At 50.1% G+C, this 24,429-nt stretch overlaps 1 protein-coding gene across 1 annotated transcript in view; it reads left to right on the top strand.

Moving 5' to 3' along the window:
- The first annotated feature begins 19,969 nt into the window (after nucleotides 1-19,969).
- MB21D2 (Mab-21 domain containing 2) overlaps nucleotides 19,970-24,429 on the top strand; it is a 29,975-nt gene continuing 25,515 nt past the window's right edge. Inside the window, 2 exon segments of the mRNA XM_070754190.1 lie at nucleotides 19,970-20,072; nucleotides 20,074-20,252. Coding sequence (XP_070610291.1) covers nucleotides 19,990-20,072; nucleotides 20,074-20,252 — 262 coding nt within the window. The 5' untranslated portion in view covers nucleotides 19,970-19,989.

Here is a 24,429-nt window from a genome sequence, read left to right as displayed (position 1 = left end):
AGGGTGTGTTTTGTTGTTCAAGGCAGGTGTTTGGACAAGATTGATACGATTCTCAGATACGGGCTGGTACCAACTCCGTAAACTACAGATGCTGGTTTCCAGCGTGCAATCTTGCTTCAATCTTTTTATTATTAATATTTATTAAGGAATTTTATACAATAGTAAAAACTGATACAAGTTTAAAGGAAAAAAGAATAAAGATAAATGGTGAATACAAAAAGGAAGGAAGAGAAACAGGAAAAAGAAAAAAATAGAAAAAAACCACTTATCCTGTTTACAGCAGTTATAAAATAAATGTATTGCATATATTCTCCCTTGTTAAAGTTATTCCTTTCTTCCCATCTTCTACCGGTTGCACTAATCAAATCCATAAATGATAATTTTTCCATTTTCAGCAAAAAAAAAAAGTTCACAGACTTTCCAGTCTGATAAATGTACCTGTGGCCCTTTTTCTAATCAAGCAAGTCAATTTTGCTCTTTCTGCAAATTCTGCCACTTTCACTATCCACTCTGCCACTGCAGGTAGACGTGGAACTTCCTCACCTGGTGCAAACAACTATGTTTCTGCATTTACCATAGATCCACAGGAAAGTGAACCCAACAACAAGGGGGCACAATCGGAGGTGAGTTGGGGGAAAGGTTATAAGTAATGTGAGAAAATATTATTTGACTGAAAGAGTAGTAGATGCTTGGAACAAACTTCCATCAGACGTGGTTGGTAAATGCCCAGTCACTGAATTGAAACCTGCCTGGGATAAACATAGATCCATCCTAAGATAAAAATACAGGAAATAGTATAAGGGCAGACGAGATGGACCAGGAGGTCTTTTTCTGCCCTCAGTCTTCTATGTTTCTATGCTTCATATATCCTAGATTGTATGTCGCTCCGAGTCCACGGAGAAGGGCCGTATACAAATCTAACAAATAATAATAATAATAATAATAATAATAATAATAATAATAATAATATGAAAACACTCCCCCATCATTCTTTTCTGGTTGACTGTCTCTAAGTGCCGACCCTCCCCAAAATTATGGTTTGAACGGAATGCCAATCTTTACAGTTCTTTTAGGTATCTGGGTGCAGCATTTTACAGCTTTTTTGAGTGATCTTTTTTCACCTCTTTTATAGCCCTTAGACTCATGTCCCGCTCCACACTGCTTCCCATTCTTCTCCAAGTGGTCTACAGAGGCAGCCTCTGGCCCTCAACAATCTCTGTCCTTTATAAATGAAGAGGACACCTGTGGGCATCCAGATTGTTCCTATAAAATCTTTTCATAGCATGAAGAGTAAAGTTCAGTTGCAACGTAGAGTGTTTCAATCTATAATTGAACCTATAAAACCAGCAGGTGTTCTAAACCTGAAAACCACAGTTATTTTTAAAAATATTGTTCTATAAAGGCTGCCATGGGCGGCTCAGTGGTTAGAGCGCAGGCTCCTTCAGCTGACCGTTAGCTGTAGTTCAGCAGTTCAAATCTCACCACCAGCTCCAGGTTGACCCACCCTTCCATCCTTCCGAGGGGGCTCAAATGAGGACCCAGATTGTTGGGGGCAAGAGGCGGAGTCTGTAAACCTGGAAAGGCACAAAGAAGCGGTATATAAGTCTAAATGCTATTGCTAAATGAGGTAAACCCTTGACCATCCAGCAAATATAAAAAAATAAGCTTAAAATGTTAAAGATATATTGGATAAAAACAGGTAGTCCTTGACTTGTGAACACAATTGAGCCCAAATTTCTGTCGCTATGTGAGACAGTTGTTAAGTGAATTTAACCTCATTTTAGGACCTTTCCTGCCACGCAGGGGTGGGCAGCAGGCAGGACAGAGTGGAACACAGTTCCACCGGTGGAAATGAAGATGGGTGTGCAGCTCCAGCTGATTGGCGGCTGTCACTTCCTGGATTACTGGTCTCGGCTTGGCTCTCCTTTTCCCCCCCTGCTGCTGCTGCTGCTGAGTCTGGGCTCCTTGCTTTTCCCCTCTTTCCTCCTTCCTGGCCTCGGACGAGCTTCCCTCTCTGCTGCCCGGCTCCCCTCCAGCCTCACGCGGCCCCCTCCCGCCTGAGGTGCGGGCAGAAAGGCCTGGGTGGAAGCGGCACTAGCAGCATTGATGCTTCTGGCAGCACCCGTTCGCCAAGCAACCCAGGCTGAGGCGGGGGGGGGGTGACCCAGGAAGGAGAGCGCGGGAAACATCAAGCAAATTGTCATCCCAGTGAGCGGCACTTACAACTGACAAGGTTGTAAGTTGAGGACTTAACAGTTTACTTGAACAATGATGATTGTTCAAGCCACTCCCACCTGGTCACATAGCCAGCAAGCCCCTCCTACCCAGTCACATGACCATTAAGTTACACCTACAAAATAAGCCACACCCACAGTGTGGCAGTAAAACTTTTGGCTGCCCATTACTTCCACCACGGTTGTTAAGTGAATCACTGCAGTTATTAAATCAGTAACACAATGATTAAGCGAATCCGGCTCCCCCACGTCGGAAGGTTGCAAAAGGGGTCACGTGATCCCAGGACACTGCTATTGTCCTGCATGCGAGTCACTTGCCAATTGTCTGAACTTTGATGACATGACATGTAAGCAGTGAAGGGCTACCAAAAGTTTTACTACCACGCTGTGGGCGGGGCTTATGCAGGACGCCCTGCATTTTCTTTCTACGCCTTTCAGCACAAATGGGGGGCTCTGGGGTGGGGCTCCGTTTTTGCTACCCCACGATTCTTGAGAAATGCCTCTTTTCCTTTTAAGTTCGCTGAGAGCATCTGCACCAAGACAAACCCCTTGTGTGTCCAATCACCCTTGGCCAATAAAGAATTCTATTCTATTCTATTCTATTCTATACTACTCTATCTTCTCTTCTCTTCTATTCTAATGTTTCTTTTCTTTTATGTACACTGAGAGCATCTGCACCAAGACAAATCCCTTGTGTGTCCAATCACCCTTGGCCAAGAAAGAATTCTATTCTATTCTATTCTATTCTCTTCTATCTTCTCTTCTCTTCTATTCTAATGTTTCTTTTCTTTTATGTACACTGAGAGCATCTGCACCAAGACAAATCCCTTGTGTGTCCAATCACACTTGGCCAATAAAGAGTTCTATTCTATTCTATTCTATTCTATACTACTCTATCTTCTCTTCTCTTCTATTCTAATGTTTCTTTTCTTTTATGTACACTGAGAGCATCTGCACCAAGACAAACCCCTTGTGTGTCCAATCACCCTTGGCCAAGAAAGAATTCTATTCTATTCTATTCTATTCTATTCTCTTCTATTCTATTCTCTTCTATCTTCTCTTCTATTCTAATGTTTCTTTTCTTTTATGTACACTGAGAGCATCTGCACCAAGACAAATCCCTTGTGTGTCCAATCACACTTGGCCAATAAAGAATCCTGTTCTATAATTTATGAGAACAGTTTTTAAAAAGTAGACTGGGAACGGTACTGGTGATAAGGCAGATGTATTTCTACCAATATAGCCACTGCCCAGTTTTAAAATAGAAACGGATTTTGAAAATGGTTTTCATTCTTATAGCGCTTCCCTCTTCCTTTAAAACCTGAACGGAATCCACCGTGGACTGAGAATCCCTGCTGAATAATTGACAGTCCAGCTGAAACCGAGTTAAATAAAAATAGCAAACGAGGGGGGGGGGAAATCTTTTACTCAAACTTCCTTGAACGCCCAAATAAGTTACCCAGACTTAATCCCCACATCAAAAGGGAAGATCTGTAAAGACAGATGGAGTGAATCAAAATTGTCTCCCAATGGAACTCCGTGTTCACGGGAATCAACGTCATAGATGACACATACCATGGCCACGCCCTAAAATCCGCCACCTCTCAAGCCCAACCCAAGGACCCCCCTCTTGTAAAACAATCCCTCTGCACCCCGTTTTCTCTGTAGCCGCCCCCACCAGGCAACGCTCTAGTTGCAGCAACAGAGGGACTCAATCCAGGTCCCATGAGGGGCTAGAGCCTTATTAAGGCCATGCCTAGAGCATCATATCCAGTTGTGGTCATCGTGATGTGAAAAAAGATGTAGGGACTCTGGAAAGGGTGCAGAGAAGAGCCACCAAGAGGACTAGGGGTTTAAATGATAAAACTTAGAGTTGCAGGAATTGGATACGTCTGGTTTAATGAAAAGGGGTAGAAGAGACATGATAGTAATCTTCCAATATTTGGTTTTTTTAATCTACAATTTCTATGTTTATAGGTAAGCACTACTTATACATTATATCGTTGTCATTTCAAGCAGTGTTTTTACATTTCACAGTTTGTAGTTTCCTACCATCTTGCACCAACAGACGTTCTTTGTCTATTGTTATTCTCTTGCATTCTTCTCATTTCCAAATCGTTAATCATCTTTTCTCATTTATTTTCTTAATCTTTACCTCTACTATCCACCAGTTATGCCATACATCCAAAGTTATGTAATATTCTGCTTCTCTTTTATCTTTGATTTCCCTGGTCAACCTGTTCATCTCAGCGCAATCTAAGGTGAAACCACTGGGTGAGATTGTCCGACGACATGTGGTGAGGTTCCAGCAATGTGCGGATGACACCCAGCTATGTGTCTCCACCCCAGGTCAGTTCAGTGGAGCAGTGGACGAGGTGCAGGTCTGGGTGGGAGTTAGGAGGCTCAAACCTCACCCTGACAAGACCGAGGGGCAGTGGACGTTGCCTCCGAAGGGCCAGGTCACTTGCCTTTCCTAGCCATCTCAGAACGGGTTCGCAACTTGGGTGTCCTAGATTGGATCAACACCTGACAGCTTCGACTTGTACACCAACTGCGACGCTACTTGGATCGAGAGACTCTTCTCACGGTCAGTCACGCCCTCGTGGGCTACCCTTGAAGAGTGTTCAGAAACGACCGCTGGCCCAGAATGCAGCTGTGTGAGCTCTGGTGGCTGCGTCCAGATATAACCACACTTCACCAATTCCTCACGGGCTGCACTGGCTTCCTTTTGGTCTCCATTCACAATTCAGGGTGTTGGTCATCATCTTTCAAGCCCTACGTGGCTCAGGGTATCTCCGAGACCACCTTCTACCCCATACCCCCAACAACTGGTAAATGCCCACAGGGCTGGTCTTCTCCGGGTCCCGTCAGCTAAACAGTGTCGGCTGGCAGGTCCACGGGGGAGGGCCTTCTCTATGGCGGCCCCCCACTCTCTGGAACCAGCCAGCTCCTGAGATCTGCACTCCCCTCACCATATTGGCCTTCCAGAAAGCGGTCAAGATCTGGCATTTCTGACAGGCCTGGGGCCGTTGACCTTGGAGGGGGGAATGACTAGTGAGGTCGGCCGGTGAATGTATGGATGATTGTGACTATTTTAAATTGAAACTTTTGATGTGGATCTATGCTTGTTTTGGTTATGAGCCGCCCTGAGTCCCTAGGGAGCAGCACAGAAATATAGACAGATCGATAGATAGATATTTTCTTTATAACCATTTCTTCATCTTCCTTTCTCCTTCCCTCTCTCTCTCTCTCCTTTCCTTCCTTCCTTTCTTTCTCTGTCTTTCTCTCTTTTTCTTTCCTCTCTCTCTCGCTTCCCTTTTAGGTCCTCGGTAGCAGGGGAAAGAAAGAGATGTTTTGAAACGGAGAACCTGCCCATTGATCATCTGGCCTCCTTAGAGCTCCACTGCTGATTAGCTTAGTCTGGGCAAGGAGAGCTTAGGAGCCCCTTACAATGAGCTCTCAACTCAAACTCCATGCAAGTGGGCCTCCCCAAAGATTGAGCCTTCCTTCCTTCCTTCCTTCCTTCCTTCCTTCCTTCCTTCCTTCCTTCCTTCCTTCCTTCCTTCCTCTTCCTTCCTTCCTTTCTCTTCCTTCCTTTCTCTTCCTTCTTCCTTGTTTCTTTCTTTCTCCTCCTTCCTTCCTTCCCTCCTTCTTTCTTTCATTTCCTTCCTTCCTTTCTCTTCCCTCCTTCTTTCTTTCATTTCCTTCCTTCTTTCTTTCATTTCCTTCCTTCCTTCCTTTCTCTTCCTTCCTTCCTTCTTTCTTGTTTCTTTCTTTCTCTTCCTTCCTTCCCTCCTTCTTTCTTTCATTTCCTTCCTTCTTTCTTTCATTTCCTTCCTTCCTTCCTTCCTTCCTTTCTACAGCACCCAGGGAGCCAAAAGATCACACGGCCATTAAGCCACGCTCTCAAAATAAGCCACCCTCAAGAAACAGCAGTAAAAAAATTTAGAAAAACCCCACCCCTGAATTTACTCCATAGCTGGTTCGCTTCCTCTCCTACTGCAAAAAACAAAGCTGAAAAAAAGTTGGCGACTGCACGCACAATGTGGGACATCGGCCTCTGCGCATGCTCAGAAGGAAAAATAGTTCAAAAGGAAAAAGAAAAAAGATGGCGGCGCCTGCAGGCCACCACCAACTGATCTAGTCCAGTAACATCATCGTGACGTCACCAGCGGGTCCCTACCAGTTTGGGTGAACCGGTCTGAACCGGTCTGAACCCACCCCTGAGACTGGAGAACCCTTTGTCCGAAGGGGTGAAGGGTTTCCTGCCTAAGTGGGAGGACTAGGAGACCTCCAGGGCCCCTTCCAACTCCGTTATTCGAATTATGTAAAAACCAGACCCCAGGGCCCCCCCTTTCTCCTCTTCTCCACAACGCCCCCCCTTCTAGCACAGATGCTGCTACCCAGGTGGGCCATGAAATGCCTGCAAGAAACCCACCAAGCTCAAGGACCCCTCAAGTCCAACCGAGTGGCCTCCTCTTCCTCAGCCATTCTGTGTGCGTGTGTCTGTTTGTGAGAGAGAGAGGCAGTCTGTGGAACTGGACATGTCCGTCCGTTGCTCCCGGGTGACTGACAGGCAAAACTACCCCTTACGCCCCACTGAGACGCATGCCGGGGTCACAGCTCTCGGAGGGACTTCCCTGGCGTTCCTCTTGAGGGTGGGCAGAGGTGAGGCTCAGCTGGTGGTGGTGGGAATGCCGGTGCGCAGGCTCTGACCCCCTCGATGCTGGCACAGGGGGCGCCTGACGAATCGGGCTGGTGAGTCACCTCCACCACGCCAGGCAAGAGTCCTACTAGGGCAAGAGGTAGGCAGGAAGGGGGCATTCCAGAACAAACCGGCCCCAAACGGCCTCCAATATCACCAACGCTCTCCGAGGCTCTTGGCACAGCCGGCTTTGGAAATGGGCAAATCTTGAACAAAGGAGGAAGGCGGCTTTGAGAGCATTAGCAGGTAGACTTATATCCCACTCCGTAACGCTTTCGCAGCCCTCTCCAGGCGGTTGACAGACTCAGCCTCTTGCCCCCCACAATCTGGGTCCTCATTTGACCCACCTGGGAAGGAAAGAAGGCTGAGTCCACCTGGAGCCGGTGGTGGGATTTGAACTGCTGAACTGCAGCTAATGGTTAGCTGAAGGAGCCTGCAGGGCTGCCCTCCAACCACTGTGCCACCGAGGCTCTTCCTGCTGAGGAGTCCTGTGTGGTTGGTCAACGTTTCGTTGACTCTGCATGTCTGTCCCCAAAGGGCTTTCCCCCCCCCCCCAAAAGGCCTCTTCCTTGAAGACATTTTGCTTCTCACCCAAGAAGCTTCTTCGGTGCTGCTTCCAGCTGACGTGGATGAGAAGCGAAACGTCTTCAAGGGAAACCACGAAAGCCCAGTTTCCTTTTGGACAAAGCACCACTGGGACACCCGCGACCTGGAGGGCGGAGAATCCCCCCAGACATGCGCAGGACTAACGGTCAGCCCTTCCCCACTCGGACGTAGGTCTCCCTGTCACCTGTCCAGGGGTCTCCAAGGGTCAGGCCAGCCACGGGGGGGGGGGGGCTTTTCTATAGAGTATGGCAGCCCGGATGGCGCAGGAGAGGGAGGGGCCGCCCCCAGCGTTCATTATTTACTTCTGAGATTTATTGGCCGCCCATCTTCCCATTGGGCAGTGATGGTGAACGAACGTTTTTTGCTTTGCCTGCCAAAAGAGGTGGGGGTGGGGGTGCTAGCATGTGTGCATGTGTCCACACCCTTTCCCTCCCCAGCATGCGCACCCCCCCTGCGCTGCCCCCTCTGCACACATGCACACAGGCCTTGCTGAAGCCTGGTAGGTGAAAAAAATGCCCAAATGGGTAAACTGGAACTTCGGGAAAACACACTTCCGCTTTGCCCCTTGTGCTGTTTTTTGCACTCCGGGGCTCCAGGAAGCTTCCCTGAACCCTCCCCCCTCCGGAGTGCAAAAAACAGCACAAGGGGCAAAACTGGAAATGCATTTTTCCAAACTTCCAGTTCGTCTGTTGGGCAATTATTTTTGCCTCCAGGAAGCTTCCCAAGGCCAAAGACCAGCTGGCCAGTGCCACATGCCCGCTGGAGCTGAAACATGCCCTCCGATATGGCTCTGCATGCCCCCTGTGGCGTGCATGCCATAGGTTCGCCATCACACAGCCATAGGGTAATTCTGGGTGTCTCGTAAATTTAAAAAGATAACAGCTACACCGGAGCTAAATGGCACAAGTGATTCCTCATTGCACTGCACATAAAAGCACATTAAACCAAAGCAGAGCAGAGCGGAGGGGGGAGAAGGACACAGGAGGAGCCCCAGAGAGGTCCAGAAGCAGTTGCGCTGGAATCCAAGGCCCGGCACCCAGAGAAAGAGTGTGCATTGCCCCCAAAGTTCTCAGCATTCTCAGCATTCTCAAAACGTGGGCCAGTTCTGATTGGCTGCAGACGGACCGGCCACAGGCGGGCGAGGGAGGACTGGGGCGAGGGGGAAGCTCCCTGTATCTTGGGAGGGCAGGAAACCCACACCCGGCATCTTTGTATCGAAAGAGCCCTTGGCTTCAAGCCGGTGGAATCGGTGCTCTTTCTTTCCAAAGGGATCCGACTGTGACCCTGGGCACTGGCAGCTGGACTCCACGAGAGAGACAGAAAAGAACTCAAAATAAGGGTGACGACACTGTGACAGATGATCCTCAACTTAGCACCATTCTTTTTGCAGCCCTTCAAAGTTACAATAGCACATCTGCAACCATCACAACATCCCTATCGTCATGTGATCAGAATCCAGGCGCTTGGCTACTGACGTGGATTTATGACAGTGGCAGCACCACGGGGGGAGGGGAGGGGTGTGTGGCTGTGATGTTTTGATAAGCAAAGTCCACGGGGGACGAAGGGAGATTTGTTTAATGCCTGTGTGATTTGCTTAACGGACTTTGGAAAAAAAGGTCTTAAAACTGGGTGCAGCTCAACACCTGCTTTGCACGGCTACGGAAACTAGTGTGGTGGTCAGCCGAGGGCTAGTTCTGTGGCCATTTTGGGGGCTGTTTTCTTTGAGATCTCTGTTTGGTTTGGACCCCAGCACTTTGGGAAAAGACGGTGGAGCTGGAAGTGAAGATGCTCTGGAAGCCCCCCCCCCATGCGGAACGACACCTCCCACTTAACACAGGGACAGGAGTGTGTGTATGTGTGTGTCTGAGGAATTCAATAAATTATATATCAGCTATAGTTTCATTTTAAAATTTGTAGATCCATAACAATAGGTGTTCTATCTATTCACATTTTAATATTTTAATATATAGATGTAATTTATTTATTTATTGGATTTGTATGCCACCCTCTCCACCACGCTCACCACCCACCTGAGACCGGCCCCCTCTCACCCCCTGCTCCCTTCAGGGCCCTTCCTGCTGCCCTCCGCCTGCCGGACTGGCACTCCAAGACCCAGGCCCAGACCCCAAGGCCAAAGCCCAGGATCATTACGGCCAAGAGAGCCACATGAACACCCAAAGCACCCCCCTCCCGCCTCTTACACCCAACAGGTAGCTGAGGGGAAATGGAATTAATTAAATATAATGATAAATGCAGGCAGATGGAGGTCCCTTTCAATGGAAGGTAGGAAAGGGTTTTTTGCCAACAGTAGATGGAGCTCTAACCTATGTGGTGAATTGGTCAACAACACATGTTCATCCCCCCTCCCCCTCTCTCTCCTCTTCCTCACTCCCTCTTCCCTCTTTTCTTTCTTTTTTTCTTTCTTTTTCTTTCTTTCCTTTCCATTTCCCCTTCCTTCCTTCTCTTTCTTTCTTTCCTTCCTCCCTCCCTTGCTTCCTCCCTCCCTTCCTTTTCTTTCTTTCCTTCCTTCCTCCCTCCCTCCCTCCCTCCCTCTCTCTCTTTCTTTCCTTCCTTCCTTGCTTCCTCCCTCCCTCCCTCTCTCTCTTTCTTTCTTTCTTTCTTTCTTTCTCTTTCTTTCTTTCCTTCCTTGCTTCCTCCCTCCCTCCCTCCCTTTCTTTCTTTCTTTCTTTCTTTCTTTCTTTCTCTTTCTTTCCCTCTCCTCTCCCCAACTCCCCACATGAGGAATAAAGGCTGAATCGCAGAGTGAACAGGGAGGGTGTGTTCCTCACTTGGACCTGGGCCTCTTTGCACCCACAGGTTCAATCATGGGGGTCTGGCAGCTGTGCTGCAATGGTAAGGGGCAGCATCTCCGAGAGGGCTCCTGGGGTCATTTTATTTATTTATTTCAACCCCACCTTCCTGGTTTTTTAAATAAATAAATCAAGGTGGCGAATATATCTAATACTTATTCCTCCTCCTATCCCCCCCACAACACCTGTAATCCAGCCAGGGGAGATGCTGAGGCAGGATTGGAACCCACAGTCTCCTGGTTATTCTGCCAAAGTCACCCAGCCGGTTTTGGAGGCCTAAGGCTGGACTAGAGCTCACTGTCTCCTGGTCCAAACGCCGGAAGAGAAGGGCTTGGGCACGAGAGGCGGCCTGGGTGATGCTGTGGGTCTTCTCCAGGCCTCCGAGAGACTTAACCCACAAGCAACAGCCACAGCCGGTGCAGAAAGCAGACAATGGAAACATAATCTTCTGAAATTACAAGGTATCCAGTGAGCTCATTTGGCCAGGGATCAAAATCTCTGAACATTCACTTCAATCAGATCCCTAAACAATCGTAATCTTTGCAATCATCCCCTAAGACAACTCTGAGGATCTTCTAAAAGGTTATGGTGAATTTGCATTTCTCTAAATAAACCTAAATAGAGCTTGAAACACGGGGTTTATCGTCAGCAACATTGTTCACTAAAATAGCAGCCTGGAGTGTCATGTTTATAACAAAAATAACATTTACTGTTCAGCTTAAAGCAGTCAGCTGAGGTCTCTGACTTTCTCAAGGCTGAATTAAATTTAGGACAATGCAAATTTTGGCTGACCTTTGAAAGTGGAATAATAAATGTTATTTCTGCTCTTTTTTCTGTCTAAATACGACACCTTAGACTGTGCCTTTCCTGCGCATTCTCTCTGTACCGCCAATCACACAGGCCGTTGCGCTAAACGGAAGCATTCAAAGGGAGCAGAGATTGGGTTTTGCGGGAGGGATATTAAGGGATATTAAGGCATTCCCCAGAGGAAGACACGCCCAATTATTTCCTAAGGAAGAACCAGCCTCCTGGGATCCCAACGACTGCAAAGGGGTCACCCGGACAAAAGCCTCTGGAAATTGCTCTCCAGGTGAAGCTGATTCTATTCACCACGACAGCATCATTCTAAAGTCCGGACGTCCAAACTTGGCCACTTTAAGGCTTGTGGACTTCAGCTCCCAGAATTCCCCAGCCAGCAGGGAGAACCCTATTCTCAAGCTGTCCAAGCAGAATATTCTGCTTTCTGGACAAAGGCTTCTCCAATCTTGACTCAAAAGCCTCCAGCGTTTGAGCGCCCATAACTTCTAGAGGAAAGGGGTCAATTGTTCTCCGTAAATGCCCCCTTAGTTCCAGGCTGGTTCTTCCCTGGATTAGTCCCTAACCCTTTACGTCTTGTCCTGCCTTCTGGGGCAGAGGGAGAATCAACGTATCTCAGAAGGAGATGCACATTGAATACAGACAAAGTCATCATCGGTTTTCAGAACACACTGAGCGATCCGAGTTTCAGAACATAGAACAATAATGTTTCTAGAGGTCTCACAAGCAGGAAGAGGGAGACTGGGATCCCGCTGTATGCAGCGCTGGTGAGACCCCACTTGGAATAATACTGGGTCCAGTTCTGGAGACCCCACCTACAAAAAGAGATATGGATCAAATTGAAGGGGTCCAAAGACGAGCTACAAAAATGGGGGAAGGTTTTTAGCATAAAACTGATCAGGAAAGACTTCACGAACTCAATCTGTAGAGTCTGGAGGGCAGAAGGGAAAAGTGGGGACATGATCGAAACATTTAAATATGTTAAAGAGTTAAATAAGGTTCAGGAGGGAAGTGTTTTCAATAGGAAAGTGAACCCAAGAACAAGGGGACACAATCTGAGGTTAGTTGGGGGAAAGATCAAAAGCAACATGAGAAAATATTATTTTACTGAAAGAGTAGCAGATGCTTGGAACAAACTTCCAGCAGACGTGGTTGGTAAATCCACAGGAACTGAATTTAAACATGCCTGGGATAAACATAGATCCATCCTAAGATAAAATACATGAAATAGTATAAGGGCAGACGAGATGGACCAGGAGGTCTTTTTCTGCCGTTAATCTTCTATGTTTCTAGGTTTCTAGGTTGCAAGGGAGGTGGGAGGTCTTGTGGCCTAACCCCCTGCACATGGCAAGAGAACCACCACACCATTCTGGACTTCCTTTGGGCTTGAAGGGACGGGTGCATGTCAGCGTAGGAAGAATAACCGAATAAGGCTGCCGTGTCTGGGGCAGGAGCAGCAGGCGAGGCTGCTCACACGAATCCCTTTGCTCAGGAAGGACTCACAGTCTGGGGGCGAAGGGGGCATTGCAGGAAGGGAAGGATGCCATAGCAAAGCAGGGGTGACCCGGAAGGACCCTGATTGCTACAGGATCCAGTCCATCGCCCTTTGGTCTCAGCGACCAGGAAATGTGGGAGAATCTGAACCAGGACCCTGCAGGGAAGGTGGGTCCTTCAAGCTGTAAAGCTTAGACCCGGGATGGCGAACCTATGGCACACATGCTACAGGCAGAGCCACATTGGAGGGCACACTAGACTTTGCCACATGCCCACATAGGCCAAGCTGAGATAAGCAAGGGTGACAAGGTTTGTTGGTTTCAGCAGAGTCTTCGGAGAGGGGCGGCATACAAATCTAATAAATAATAATAATAATAATAATAATAATAATAATAATAATAATAATAATAATCCCTTCTGGGACTGGAGCAGTGCGTCATCGTTCCAAATAACATCCGAGAAATAAATCAGAGTCCAAACTTTGGCCTTTTCCCAAGTTAAGGAAGAACTTTCTGACGGTGAGAGTGATCAACGAGTGGAGGTTGTGAATGCCCCACCACTCGACACGTTCAAGAGGCAACTGGACGGCCATCTGGTTGGGGTGGTGTAGGGTTTCCTGCTTGAGCAGAGGGTTGGACTGGATGACCTGCAAGGTCCCTTCCAGTATAGCTAGCTAGCTAGACAGACAGACAGATGTGAGTTCCAATTTACTGACAGAGCCATGTTGGATACGAACTGTAGTCAACCCGATACTAACTTTTCCTACAGTTTTCCATCCAGGTTAGTGTTAATCCATCATTCTCACACCCACAAGTTTGATCACGTCATGGACCACTCTGGTTCTCTCAATGTCCATGATCCTCCCTTGTACTTCTGGCTGGTGCTGAATAAAATCTGACCTTGAATCTCTGGAAAGAATGTGTTGTGGCTAGTATCTTTCCCTCCCATGCAACCACCCGTCCCCAGTTCTCCCAGTGCTATCCTACTTGGGACAGGCCAAAGTTTCCAATTCAAAACGAGGGCTTCGGCCTGACACAGTGGTGGGTTCTTCCTGGTTTTGTGAACCAGTAGTGGTGACAGCAGGAGACTCCACCCACCTACGTGAATTAGTATGAACAGGTTTTAGAACCCACTACCGGACTAGCTCTTTAGTCCCCTGAGCTTCTGGACTGGTGCTGGAGCCCACCCCCAGGGAGCTTCTCTCTCTCTCTCTCTCCTTCCTTCTTTCCTTCCTTCCTTTTTCTCCCTCCCTCTCTCTCCCTCTCCCTCCAGGATGTGAGTTGCTTTCATCCATCCAATGTTCCTTCCTGCTCTGAAACTTTCCTAGAGGTCTGGGGTCACTCCAGGGGGAAGGTCTCAATTTTCCCACCATAGTCACATCATTCAACGCAGCTGTGAAGAAGGCAAATAGGCAAACAAGAAACTCTTTTTCATTCACTGATTTAAAATATTTATACAGCCCAGCTATCTCTCAGCCAACTCTGGGTTTGACTGCCAAACAGAAAACATATAATTTTGCTACTTCATGGGAAGAGTAAATGCAACTTTTCCAAAATGTGAAGAAATTTGGGGGGGGGGGGGGGTCCGCCCAAAGCTTATTTTTTTTTTCTTGTCAGCAAACAGCAACTTCTCAGCCAAAAGTTACTGAATTAATTTGCTGAGAGGTTTCCACCATTCTGTTTGGAAATTTGGAAATACAGGTAGCCCTTGACTTACAACAATTCACTTAGTGACCATTCAAAGTAAAAACATCAGTGAAAAAAGTGACTTGTGTGACTGCTCTTCATACTTACAACAGGTTGCAGGCTCCCTAGGGCCATGTGGTCAAAATTCAAATGCTTGGCAACTGGTTGCAGCACCCACAGGTCATGATCCGCCAGTGGAAGAGAAGTTGCCTGTGGAGGTTGTGAGGGCGCCAACACTTGAGACTTTCAAGGGAGACTGGACGGCCATCTGTGAAAAAAGGTGCAGGTCAAGGGTTGCCAACTTTTTGGGGGGGCTGCCCCACCTAAGCATCTCTAAACTCCTGATGCCCCCCCCCCCGTGACATATAATTTTTACGGTTCAGAAAGTGAACTCCTACTCATGTGGAGGGATCCTAAAAGGCCATTAACTTGGTTTAAACAAGGTTCCAATTGCCCCTATTAAAAATCACAGGCCCCACGTTGGGAACTCCTGGTGTAGGGTCTCCTTTTTGGGCATGGGGCTGGTGGCAGGAGTGGTTGGCCCCAGGACACCCAATTGGCTCTCCTGCCTAAGTGGGGACTAGAACTCCCCGTCTCCTGGCTTTTAGCCTGGTGCCTTCACCAAGAGACCAGCTGGGCCGGAGTCCTTCTGAACGGCTGGGGATTCTGCCTGGCCTGTTTTGCAGGTGGTTGTGTGAATCACTGCAGTTCAAGGTGTGGCAGGAATCATTCCACAGAGCCTCCCTCTCAGGAAGGGGGGGGGGCTTTCATGGGTGTTCAGCTGAGGACACTTGTGGGGCTGGGGTCCTGGGTCCTTCCTCTGGAAAGGAGGAGAAGCCACCTGAGGACCATCTGCTGAGTAATTTAATTGCAACCTGAGTGTAAAAGTATCCCCTGCACTTCGCCCCCCCCCCTCTCTCTCTTGGTGCTTTGTGGTGTTTTTACTCTGGAGAAAATGTCGTTTCCTTGCTCTGGAGTCTAGCAGTTCAGATAACAATTGCATCACACACACACACACTAACTGCACAACTCACTTATTATACCTTATGCAAAATTCCAAACTACATCTGAAAAATTAATTATGCAAATAGTTCTGAATAAAATGTTTCACAAACGCTATACAGAAACATTTAACATAATTGGATATTTTAAGGAGATGTACTTTTTTTTCCATATAAAGCGACGCCTATGCTTGCCAGGCAATTGTTAATTAAAGTAAAAATCAATTAATTTGGCATGAATATTTATTATCCTCTTTCTTTTCTTCCACCAAAGCCCCTCTTGTGGGGTCCTGCAGGCAGGCAGAGAGGCCAAGCGGCCAGGAACAGACTCCCTCCGGGGAAGAGGAGGAGGGGGAGGGAAAGGAATTCAATTTATTTGATTTATATGCCCCCCCATCCCATAGGACTCAGGGCGGCTTACAACAATAAAGTAGCTCTGCAGAGTGAGATGGGCTGTGTATGGATGTAAGAAGGGGAGGGAGGGAGGGAGGGAGGCAGCCTCCCAAGCCCCCTGAGTTAAGGAGGAGGAACAAGCGAAGGCGCTGGGGAGCAGCCGAATGTGAGTGCGGCCAGGGTGTGTCCACGCAGGGCTATTGTGCAAGTTGCTCAGAGCCTGTGTGGTTTTTGTAGTTGTCTCCAAAGTAGTGAAGTGGTGACGGAATCCCTGTTTGGCTTCTAAGATGCTCCTAGGAGGGGACCCTCCTCCAAAGCATCCTGGGCACCCCCCACCCCCATCCCTCCCCAGCACAGAGATCTCAACCTCAGTCCAGGAAGGGAAGGAGGGAGAGAAGGAAGGAAGGAAAGGGTGGATGGATGGAGGGAAGGAAGGATAGAAAGGAGGGGGAAAGAGAAGGGAAGGAAGAGGAAGGAAAAAATGAGGGATGGAGGGAAGGAAAGAAATGAGGCAGGAAGGAAGGAAGGAAGGAAGGAAAAAGAGGAGAGGGAGGAAAGATGATAGAGAGGGAGGAAGGAAGGGAGGAAGGAAGCAGGGGGGAGGGGGAGGGAATCAAGAGGATCCCTGAGAAAGCCGGGGCCCAGGGAGTGGATCCTTCGTGTATGGGGCTGGGCCACCCCGTGTCCTAGTGGGCAAGGCGGGAGAGCTGGCACGGGGCATCCAGCCAGCGCAGTTTAACTCTCTGAGAAGTAAACAAGCCAGGATTAAAAGGGAAAACAGTTCCACATTCTCTGGAGCCCGGAACGAATCTGGAGACCCCGATTCAGCATGAAAGAAAGGATGGGGAAGAGCCAGAAGCCTTTGATGTCGTCTTCACTGTCTGTACTTCCAGGCCCCTCCAGCCCCCCCCTCCTCTCCTCCTCCTCCTCCTCCTCCTCCTGCTGTTTTCATCCTTTTGCACTCAAAGAACTTGGCACCTCTTGTCTCTTGTCTCCTTTTTTCTTTGGCCATAAAAAACCCAGCTCTGACCGAGAGCTTCTTTTTCTGAGCCTTTATGGAGAACAAAGTGCAAACAAATACACACACACACACACAAACACACTCATAGTTTGACTGTATTCATCCATTGCTTGCTTGCTTCTCTCTCTCTCACTCTTATCTATGCATCTATCCATAAATCTATGAATCTGTCTGTCTGTCTGTATTTGTATGCCACTCACTCCAAAAAGGACGCAGAGGGGCTAACAATACTCATTAACACAACAGCAGTAAAATACAGTGATGAAACCGGCAGTGCCATAAAACCTACCCTGCCCTAAAAGCCAGGCCCAGCTGGCACGGAGGCCTTCCTCCCAAGGGCGGAATCCCTGGAGCCGCAGGGGGGCTTTCCCAGGGCGGAAGAGGGTCCCGTCAAGAGGCAGGGGGTCCGTTTTCTCGGCCACCTCAGAAGAAACAGACGCCTCTGAAAGCAGGAAATCTCCGGATGGAGAGGCACTGAAAGCCACGGCTCCTTGCCCGAGTGGGAAGACAGACGCATGGGTTTCAGTGCCTCTGGGAGCTCCTGGCTTCGGCCTTGGCCCGTCCCCAGGTGACCCTGGCAATTCAGGCGGAGGGCCTAGGGCGGTGATGGCAAACCTCTTTTGGTTCGAGTGCCAAAAGGGGTGTGGGGGGGGGGGTTTGCTACCAGGCGTGCATGTGCCCACCCCCCTCCCCCATGCTGCCCACCCCACGGCCTTTCCGAAGCCTGGTGGGGGACGAACTGGGGGTTCGGGGAAAGGCCCTTCCAGTTTGCCCAGAGTGGTGGGTTTTGCACCCTGGGGTTGCAGGGAGCTTCCCGGAGGGCAAAAAACCCAGCACAACGGGCAAAACAGAGGTGAGTTTTCCTGACCCTCCACTTCGTTCGTTGGGCAATTTTTTCTGCCCCCTGAAGTATCCAGAGGGTGAAAGGGCTGAAATATCAGCTGACCAGCATGCGCGTGCATGCTGGAGCTGAACATGGCAAAGCCTCGCATGCCCTCCGATGTGGTCCCGCATGCCACCCGTGGCATTCATGCCATAGCTCTGCCACCACGGGCCTACAGGTCTCCTTCGACTTGCAACCGCCTGCTTAGTGACTGTTGAGAGGGACGAGGGCCCTGCCTGGTCAGCCAACGGGAGCCCCGAGGCTTCTCAAGGACGGAGGGGAGGCAGAGCCCTTGACTTACGACCACAACTGAGCCCAACATTTCTGTTGTTGGGTGAGATGTTTGTTAAGTGAGGTTTGCCCCGTTTTAGGACCTTCTTGCCAGAGTTGTTAAGCGAATTGCTGCAGGCGATAAGTTAGGAACCCGATTGTGAAGTGAATCCGGTGACCTCCGGACACTGCAAAGGGACAAACATAATGATCCTCTGGCCGTGGGAGTGGTACAACGGTTGCCAAGTGGGAAAAACAGTCCCAAGTTACTTTTTCTCAGCGCCATCGTAATTTCAAACCGTCACTAAATTAACTGTTGTCAGTCAACGTGAAATTCTGTTGCATGGATTTTATTACAAATTGTGCAACAGTTTTGCCTTTTAATATTTCAAGCTGCCCAGAGTGACCTTGTGGCAAGACGGGTGCCTGACAAATGTTAACAATGAATGAAGACACCTAAGGACACCCAGTTTCAGGCAGTTTCCTTGAGGGTGCTCCAGAGATTCCTTCCCAGGGATGTCCTTTTGACCCCCCCCCCCGGCCAGCCCGCTATTCCCCAGGTGGGCTTGCCCAGGGGTCTTCCGTCTGACACTAAGGAGGCCTCGCCCACTTTGTAGCCACCCACACAGGAAACACCTGCATTTATCCAGGTATTGCTGGCCAAACAGTGCTGATTGGTGGGGTCGTGTGGGAAGGCCTTCTCTGTGGTGGCTCTGGCACTGTGGAATTAGCTTCCTCTGAGCACAAACTAGAATGTTCACTTATGATTGTTGTATTTTGGTTTTTTCTAAAAAAAAAACTGCTTATGTTACCAGTTTTAGTATGTTGTTTATATTGTTTTTTTAATGCTACATTACTTACTTTGTCCACTGCCCAGAGTCTGCTAGGAGTTGGGTGGCATAAAAGTCAATCAAATCAAATCAAATCAAATTAATGACGGGCCTTTGGAAGGATGCTGATCATCTGGAGACCAGGGGGGGTGGGAGAGAGTGCTGAAGCCCCCACCAGGTGGGCACAGCCATCCCTGGTAGGGTGGGCCAGCGCTGCCTGGCTCTTCTGTCTTCCAGGTCCAATTCAGTTCAATTGACTTATAGGCTGCCCATCTCCAGAACGGACTCTGGGGGGCGCAAGACAGTAAAAACAGCATCCCATGAATAAAACCCCCAAATTAAAAGCATCCATCCACTGGTCATTCATCACAAAGACCTCTTCTCCAAGCCCCTGAGGGCAGGACAAGAAGCAATGGGTGGAAACTAAAGACGGAGAGAAGCAACTTAAGAACTCAGGAGAAAATTCCTGACAGTCAGAACAATGAACCAGTGGAGCAGAAAAGTGGAAGTTTCTATGAAGATGTGGGACAACCCTTGGTCTGAAGGGACAATAGGCTCTGCTTGAGGAGAGGGCTGGACTAGAGGCCCCCAAGGTCCCGTCCAACTCGGGTGTGTGTGTGTGTTGTTGTTACTTCTTGGGCAGGAGCTGTAGGTTAAGGGAAGGGGAGGGGGGGTGGATTCTGGGGGTGGGGGAGAGGGCACCAGAGAGCAAACCCAAAGAGTCGATTCCTGCTCTGCATTCGAAAGTCACCCCCCCCCAGGTAGAAGAGCTGACCTGGAGGGGGGGGGGGTCCGAGGGGAAGGAGCTTCTGGCCCCGGCAGCGTTCCCTCCCCCCCGGAGGCCTGGCAGAAGGTGGGAGGGAGGGGTCCCGGGGGAGGCTGGCTCAAGACGCGGCCCACCTGGGCAGCCAAGCAGCCCCCCCCCGCATGGAGGCTGGGCTGGGCGGGGGTCGGGGCGAGACTCTCCATCCGCGGGTCAGGCAAGACCCTCGCCGCCGCCCCTCTCTTCCCGGGCGGCCCAGAGCGCGGCGCAGGTGGAGGGCGGCAGCGGCTCCCGGCACCGCCTCGCCCGTCGCAGCCCCGCCGCCGCCCGCCCCCTCCCTTCGCCGCCCGCCCCCTCCCTTCCCCGCCCGTCGGCGCCGCCCTCGCCAGCGGAGGGAAGGCGGGCAGGCGGACGGGCGGAGCGGCGCTGGAGGCGGCTCCGGGGCGGCGGCGGCGGCGGCGGGAGGGTCCGCGCGAAGATGGCCGCTCCGCCCGTGGCCTCCAAGGCCGGCAGCTCGGCCAGCCACGCCGCCCACCCGGCGGCCCCCTCGGCGCTCGGCCCCTCTCGGCCGCCGCCGCCCCGCCGCCGCCGCCTTCCCGGAGCTGGACTTCCGCTCCGGCGCCCGCATGGAGGAGCTGACGCGGCTCATCCAGGACTTCGGCCGCCAGGACCAGCGCGAGTACGACGACCAGCGCGCCCTGGAGATCCACACGGCCAAGGACTTCGTCTTCTCCACGCTCGGTCAGGACGCCCCCGTCTCCCCCTCCCCGACTTCTCCCCCCCCCGCCCCTCCCCGGGGACCCCCGAGGCCGCCCAGCCGCGCTTCCTCTTTCCCCAGTCCCTGCCTCCCTGCACCCCGCCCGACGCGCCGCAGACAAAGGGAGGGAGGGGCGGGCCAGGACATTCCGCCACTTCAACCAGGGCCCCCTCCTCGGCCGGGGGCGGCAAGGCAAGGGGGGCATGGAGACCCCACCCCGGCTCCAGCCGGCCCCGCCCTGCCTTCCTCTGCCGGGGGGCAGCGGGGGGCAGCCCTTTTACCCCCCCCCACCCGCGGGGACCTCTCCTCCCTCCCCACAGCCCCCCACCCGCGGGGATTCCGCCCGGGATTCTGGAGCGCGGTGCCCGGCGGCTGCCTTGGGCTGGGCATCCACGCGGCCCCGGAGGATGGAGGGGGGGAGAGCGCCCACCTGTGCCTGGGCCAGGGGGGCTGCAGAGCGGGAGGGGCTTCTGCCGGTCTTTGGATAAGCAGGATTGGAGTCCGGGGGGTGGGCTCTCCTGGGGGGGCGTTTTCTCCAATGGGATGGGCGGGGGGGGGGGGGTAGGGGTGAATTTAATTTCATGCCACTTATTTTCCTCCTGCGCTGCTGGATCCCCTGGGACTCTGGGCGGCTTTAATCTGCCCTGTTGGAAGAAAGGGGGTGGAGGGGATTAATGGGGACTGGCAATTGGGGAAACTCCCCCTTGGAGCACGGGAAGGACACCTGGCAGACTCTGCAGGGACAGTGGAAACCAGAGATGCCCCCCCCCCCGTGGCTTTCCAGGGATGTTGGTGTTGGTGTGTGTGTGTGTGTGTCGGGTGGGTGGGTGGGAAGGTCTGGGATGCAGGACTCTCTGGAAGGTGACAAAGGGCTTGGGGGGGAGTGCGTCCATCCCTTGGGGGGAGTGCGTCCATCCCTTGGGGGGTGGGGAGATGCCATCCGTGTCTGGGTCCAGGGAGGGGTCATTTGTGGCCTGGCTTTTATGGAGGAGGTTGTGTGAATTGGACTGCCAGGTTCCGTCATTCTCGCTCTCATTATTATTACTATTATTATGGTATTATTATTATTATTATTATTGTTATTATTATTATTATTATTATTTTATTCACAAAAACCCAGTAATACACAGCAAACAAGATTTATATGCTGGATCTCATGTCATAATATCACAAGTCAAACACTTCCCAAGCGTCTAGGGCTGTGTGATGTATTTTCATATGATGCGTGCAGATCCATGTACGATATCATACATCATCATCAACCTTTTTTATTTATTGTTGTTAATAATAATAATAATAATAATAATAATAATAATAATATAATAATCCACCCATTCCAATAAGACTCAGAGCGGCTTTATCTAGCCACCTTGGTGCTCTCTGATCACTGATGAGGTTCCCTAGTTGGGTCATGAGATGTCTGGAAGAAACTCAGAGAATCCCAAAGACACCCCCTCCCCAGTCTTCCTCCTCCTCCTCCTCCTCCTCTGTAAGAGCCCCTCTTTTCTAGCATTGAGGGTGGAACCTTGGGAAGGTTTAAGACCCGTGGCCGTCAACTCCCAGATTTCCCCAGCCAGCGGAAGGCGAGAGCTTGGGGAGCTTCCCCTGCTGACAGGATGGGCCCTTCTTCCTGCGGGGAAATCTGGGGCTTTGAGACCCCCGGAATACGCTCAGGGGTTGCAGCTGCTGCTTGGCTTTGCAACAGGCCAGTCCCGTTTTCCAGGGAAGCTGCTGATTACTAACATTATAACGTTTAGACTTATAGTATCCCACTTCCTGGTGCTTTTCCAGCCCTCTCTATGTGGTCTATAGAATCTGCCTCTTGCCCCCAACCATCTGGGTCCTCATTTGACCCACCTGGGAAGGAGGGAAGGATGAGTCAACCTAACCTAAAGAATCCTGGCAGGCCAGAGAGGTTCACACAGGGCCTGGCCGGGGGAACTTTTCCCACGTCCTCTGGTCCTTTCCAACTCAGTCTTTGTGTGTGTGCGTGTGTGTGTGCCTGTCTGTCTCCAGAGTTTCCTAAAGATCATGTAGAAGATCAAGAATTATATCTGGGACCTATTTTCCAACCCACCAATTACAGGTAGTCAGAAAAATGGAATAACTGAGTTGGAAGGGACCTTGGAGGTCATCTAGTCCAAAGTAGGATATCCTTTACTGTTACTGACAAATGGTTCCTACAACCTCTTCTTAAAAACTTGGGATTTTTAACTCATAACTTCCGGTGGGCCCAGTTGTTCCACTGATTAATTGTTCCCACCCTCAGAGAATTTCTCCTTCCTTCTAGGTTGGTTTCTACCGGTTGCTCCTTGTCTCCTGCCCTCTGGTGCTTTGGAGAATAGATTTATTATTGATTTATTTAATTAAGTTTGTATGCTGCCCATAACCCTAGGGACTCTAGGCGGCTAGATCGATCCCCTGGTCTTTGTGGCAGCCCCTGAGAGATACTGGAAGGCTGCTATTGTGTCTCCCCTGGTCTTTCTTTTCATCAAAGTAGCCAGGCCCGGTTCCTGCAACCGTTCTGTTTCAGCCTCCACTTATCCCCTCATCATCCTTGTTGCTCTTCTCTGCACTCTCAACATCCTTTTTTTGACCAAAACTGGATGCAGAACTCCAGGTATGGCCTTACTCAGTATTGGGTCACTACCCAGTACGGGCCACACTGCGTACCGGTGGCAAAAATGGAGCTGCGCACGCAGTTCTGTGTTGCCGGCATGCACACATGCGCACTCCAGCAAGATTTTGCTTCTGTGCATGCGCAGGAAGCACAATCTCACGAGAGGATGTGCGCATGTGTGAGATTTCAGCTTCCTTTTGCTTCCTCACATGCTCAGAAGCAAAGACATTGCTGGAATGTTTCTCTCTCGCGTGTCCTCTTGCAAGACTTTGCTTTCATGCTCAGAAACAAAACCTCTCACGTCAGCAACCCAGAGCTGCATGCGCATCGTACCAGTAGCGCTTGGCCTTAGTAAGCTTTACTAAGGCTTGGTATAGAGTTAGTAGCTCCCTTTATCCTGGTTGTATCCTTCTTTTAATGCAACTTGCAGTGGCTTTTTTGGCCATAGTCGTCCACTTACGACTAAAATCAAGCACAAGAGTTTCCATTGCAGGGTGAAACCTTTTTTTGTGAGTATTTTATGACCTCTCTTGCCACAGTTGTAAGTTAGTTACACGGCTATTAAGTGAATCCGGTTCCCAAGTGGCTTTGCTCGTCAGAAGGTCACAAAACGTGATCATGTGACCCAGGGACACTGTGACCATCATAAATATGTTGCTAAGCATCTGAATTTTGATCAGCTGACCACAGGATGTTGCAACGGTCAAAGGCGTAAAAAAAAAGGACGTGTCGTTTTTTTCAGTGCCATTGTAACTTTGAACGGTCACTAAATGAAGCTGCATTGGAGGCCTCTTTGCTCTCAATTCAAGGCTTTGTCCATCACCTGTGAAGCCGTACGTGGCATAAGACGTCTTAGCTACAGAAGTCAAGAATTACCTGTGTATTCAGAAACAATCCACTTTTTAACAGTCGGAAAAGCAGTTCCAGACTTTTTACCTACCTGGACTAACCTGTCCCTCCTGCTGCGCTGGGAATCCCTTCGGATCTTCCCTGGGTCCCTTTCTTCTGAGTTTTCACGCTAAAAGTTGAAAGAAACAGTTTTTAATCAAAAGCAAACCCATAAAATACACATTAACTTTCTGGTTCAACACCAAAGTAACTGTGCAAAGAAAAAGGCTCCTCTCCTAACAATAGAGACATTCTAACCCAGTGAGCACCTCATGCGCCATCACCTGTGTGCAGTAAAAGAGAAAGCGGGAAAGAGGATCACAGGTGAGAGGGATTTAAAGGCAACCATTTAAAGAGACTCAACACCTTTCCCCAAGGTCCAGACACACAGAGTTGACTATTCCAACAATTTCGAGGAAAGCTGCCTTTTTCTTCTTGGCCGAAAGGGAGAAAATAATATTATTTTTTAAATCCATCCATCTTGGAGAGCTCCCTCTGGAACCCAGAGCTGCTTTTCTGGAGTTGGGATCTCGCCAGAGTCCTGGGCTGTGGCCAGGGAAGGGGCATTACTAGGGAAGTCCTTGGAGGAGGGGGTTCCTCCCCCCCCCAATCCCACCCGGAAGAAAAGTCGGAAGGGCCTGTTACCCAACCTG

The sequence above is a fragment of the Erythrolamprus reginae genome, chromosome 5 (genome assembly GCF_031021105.1).
Source record: "Erythrolamprus reginae isolate rEryReg1 chromosome 5, rEryReg1.hap1, whole genome shotgun sequence".
Classification (NCBI taxonomy): Eukaryota; Metazoa; Chordata; class Lepidosauria; order Squamata; family Dipsadidae; genus Erythrolamprus; species Erythrolamprus reginae.
This window is presented reverse-complemented; position numbering and strand designations above follow the sequence as displayed.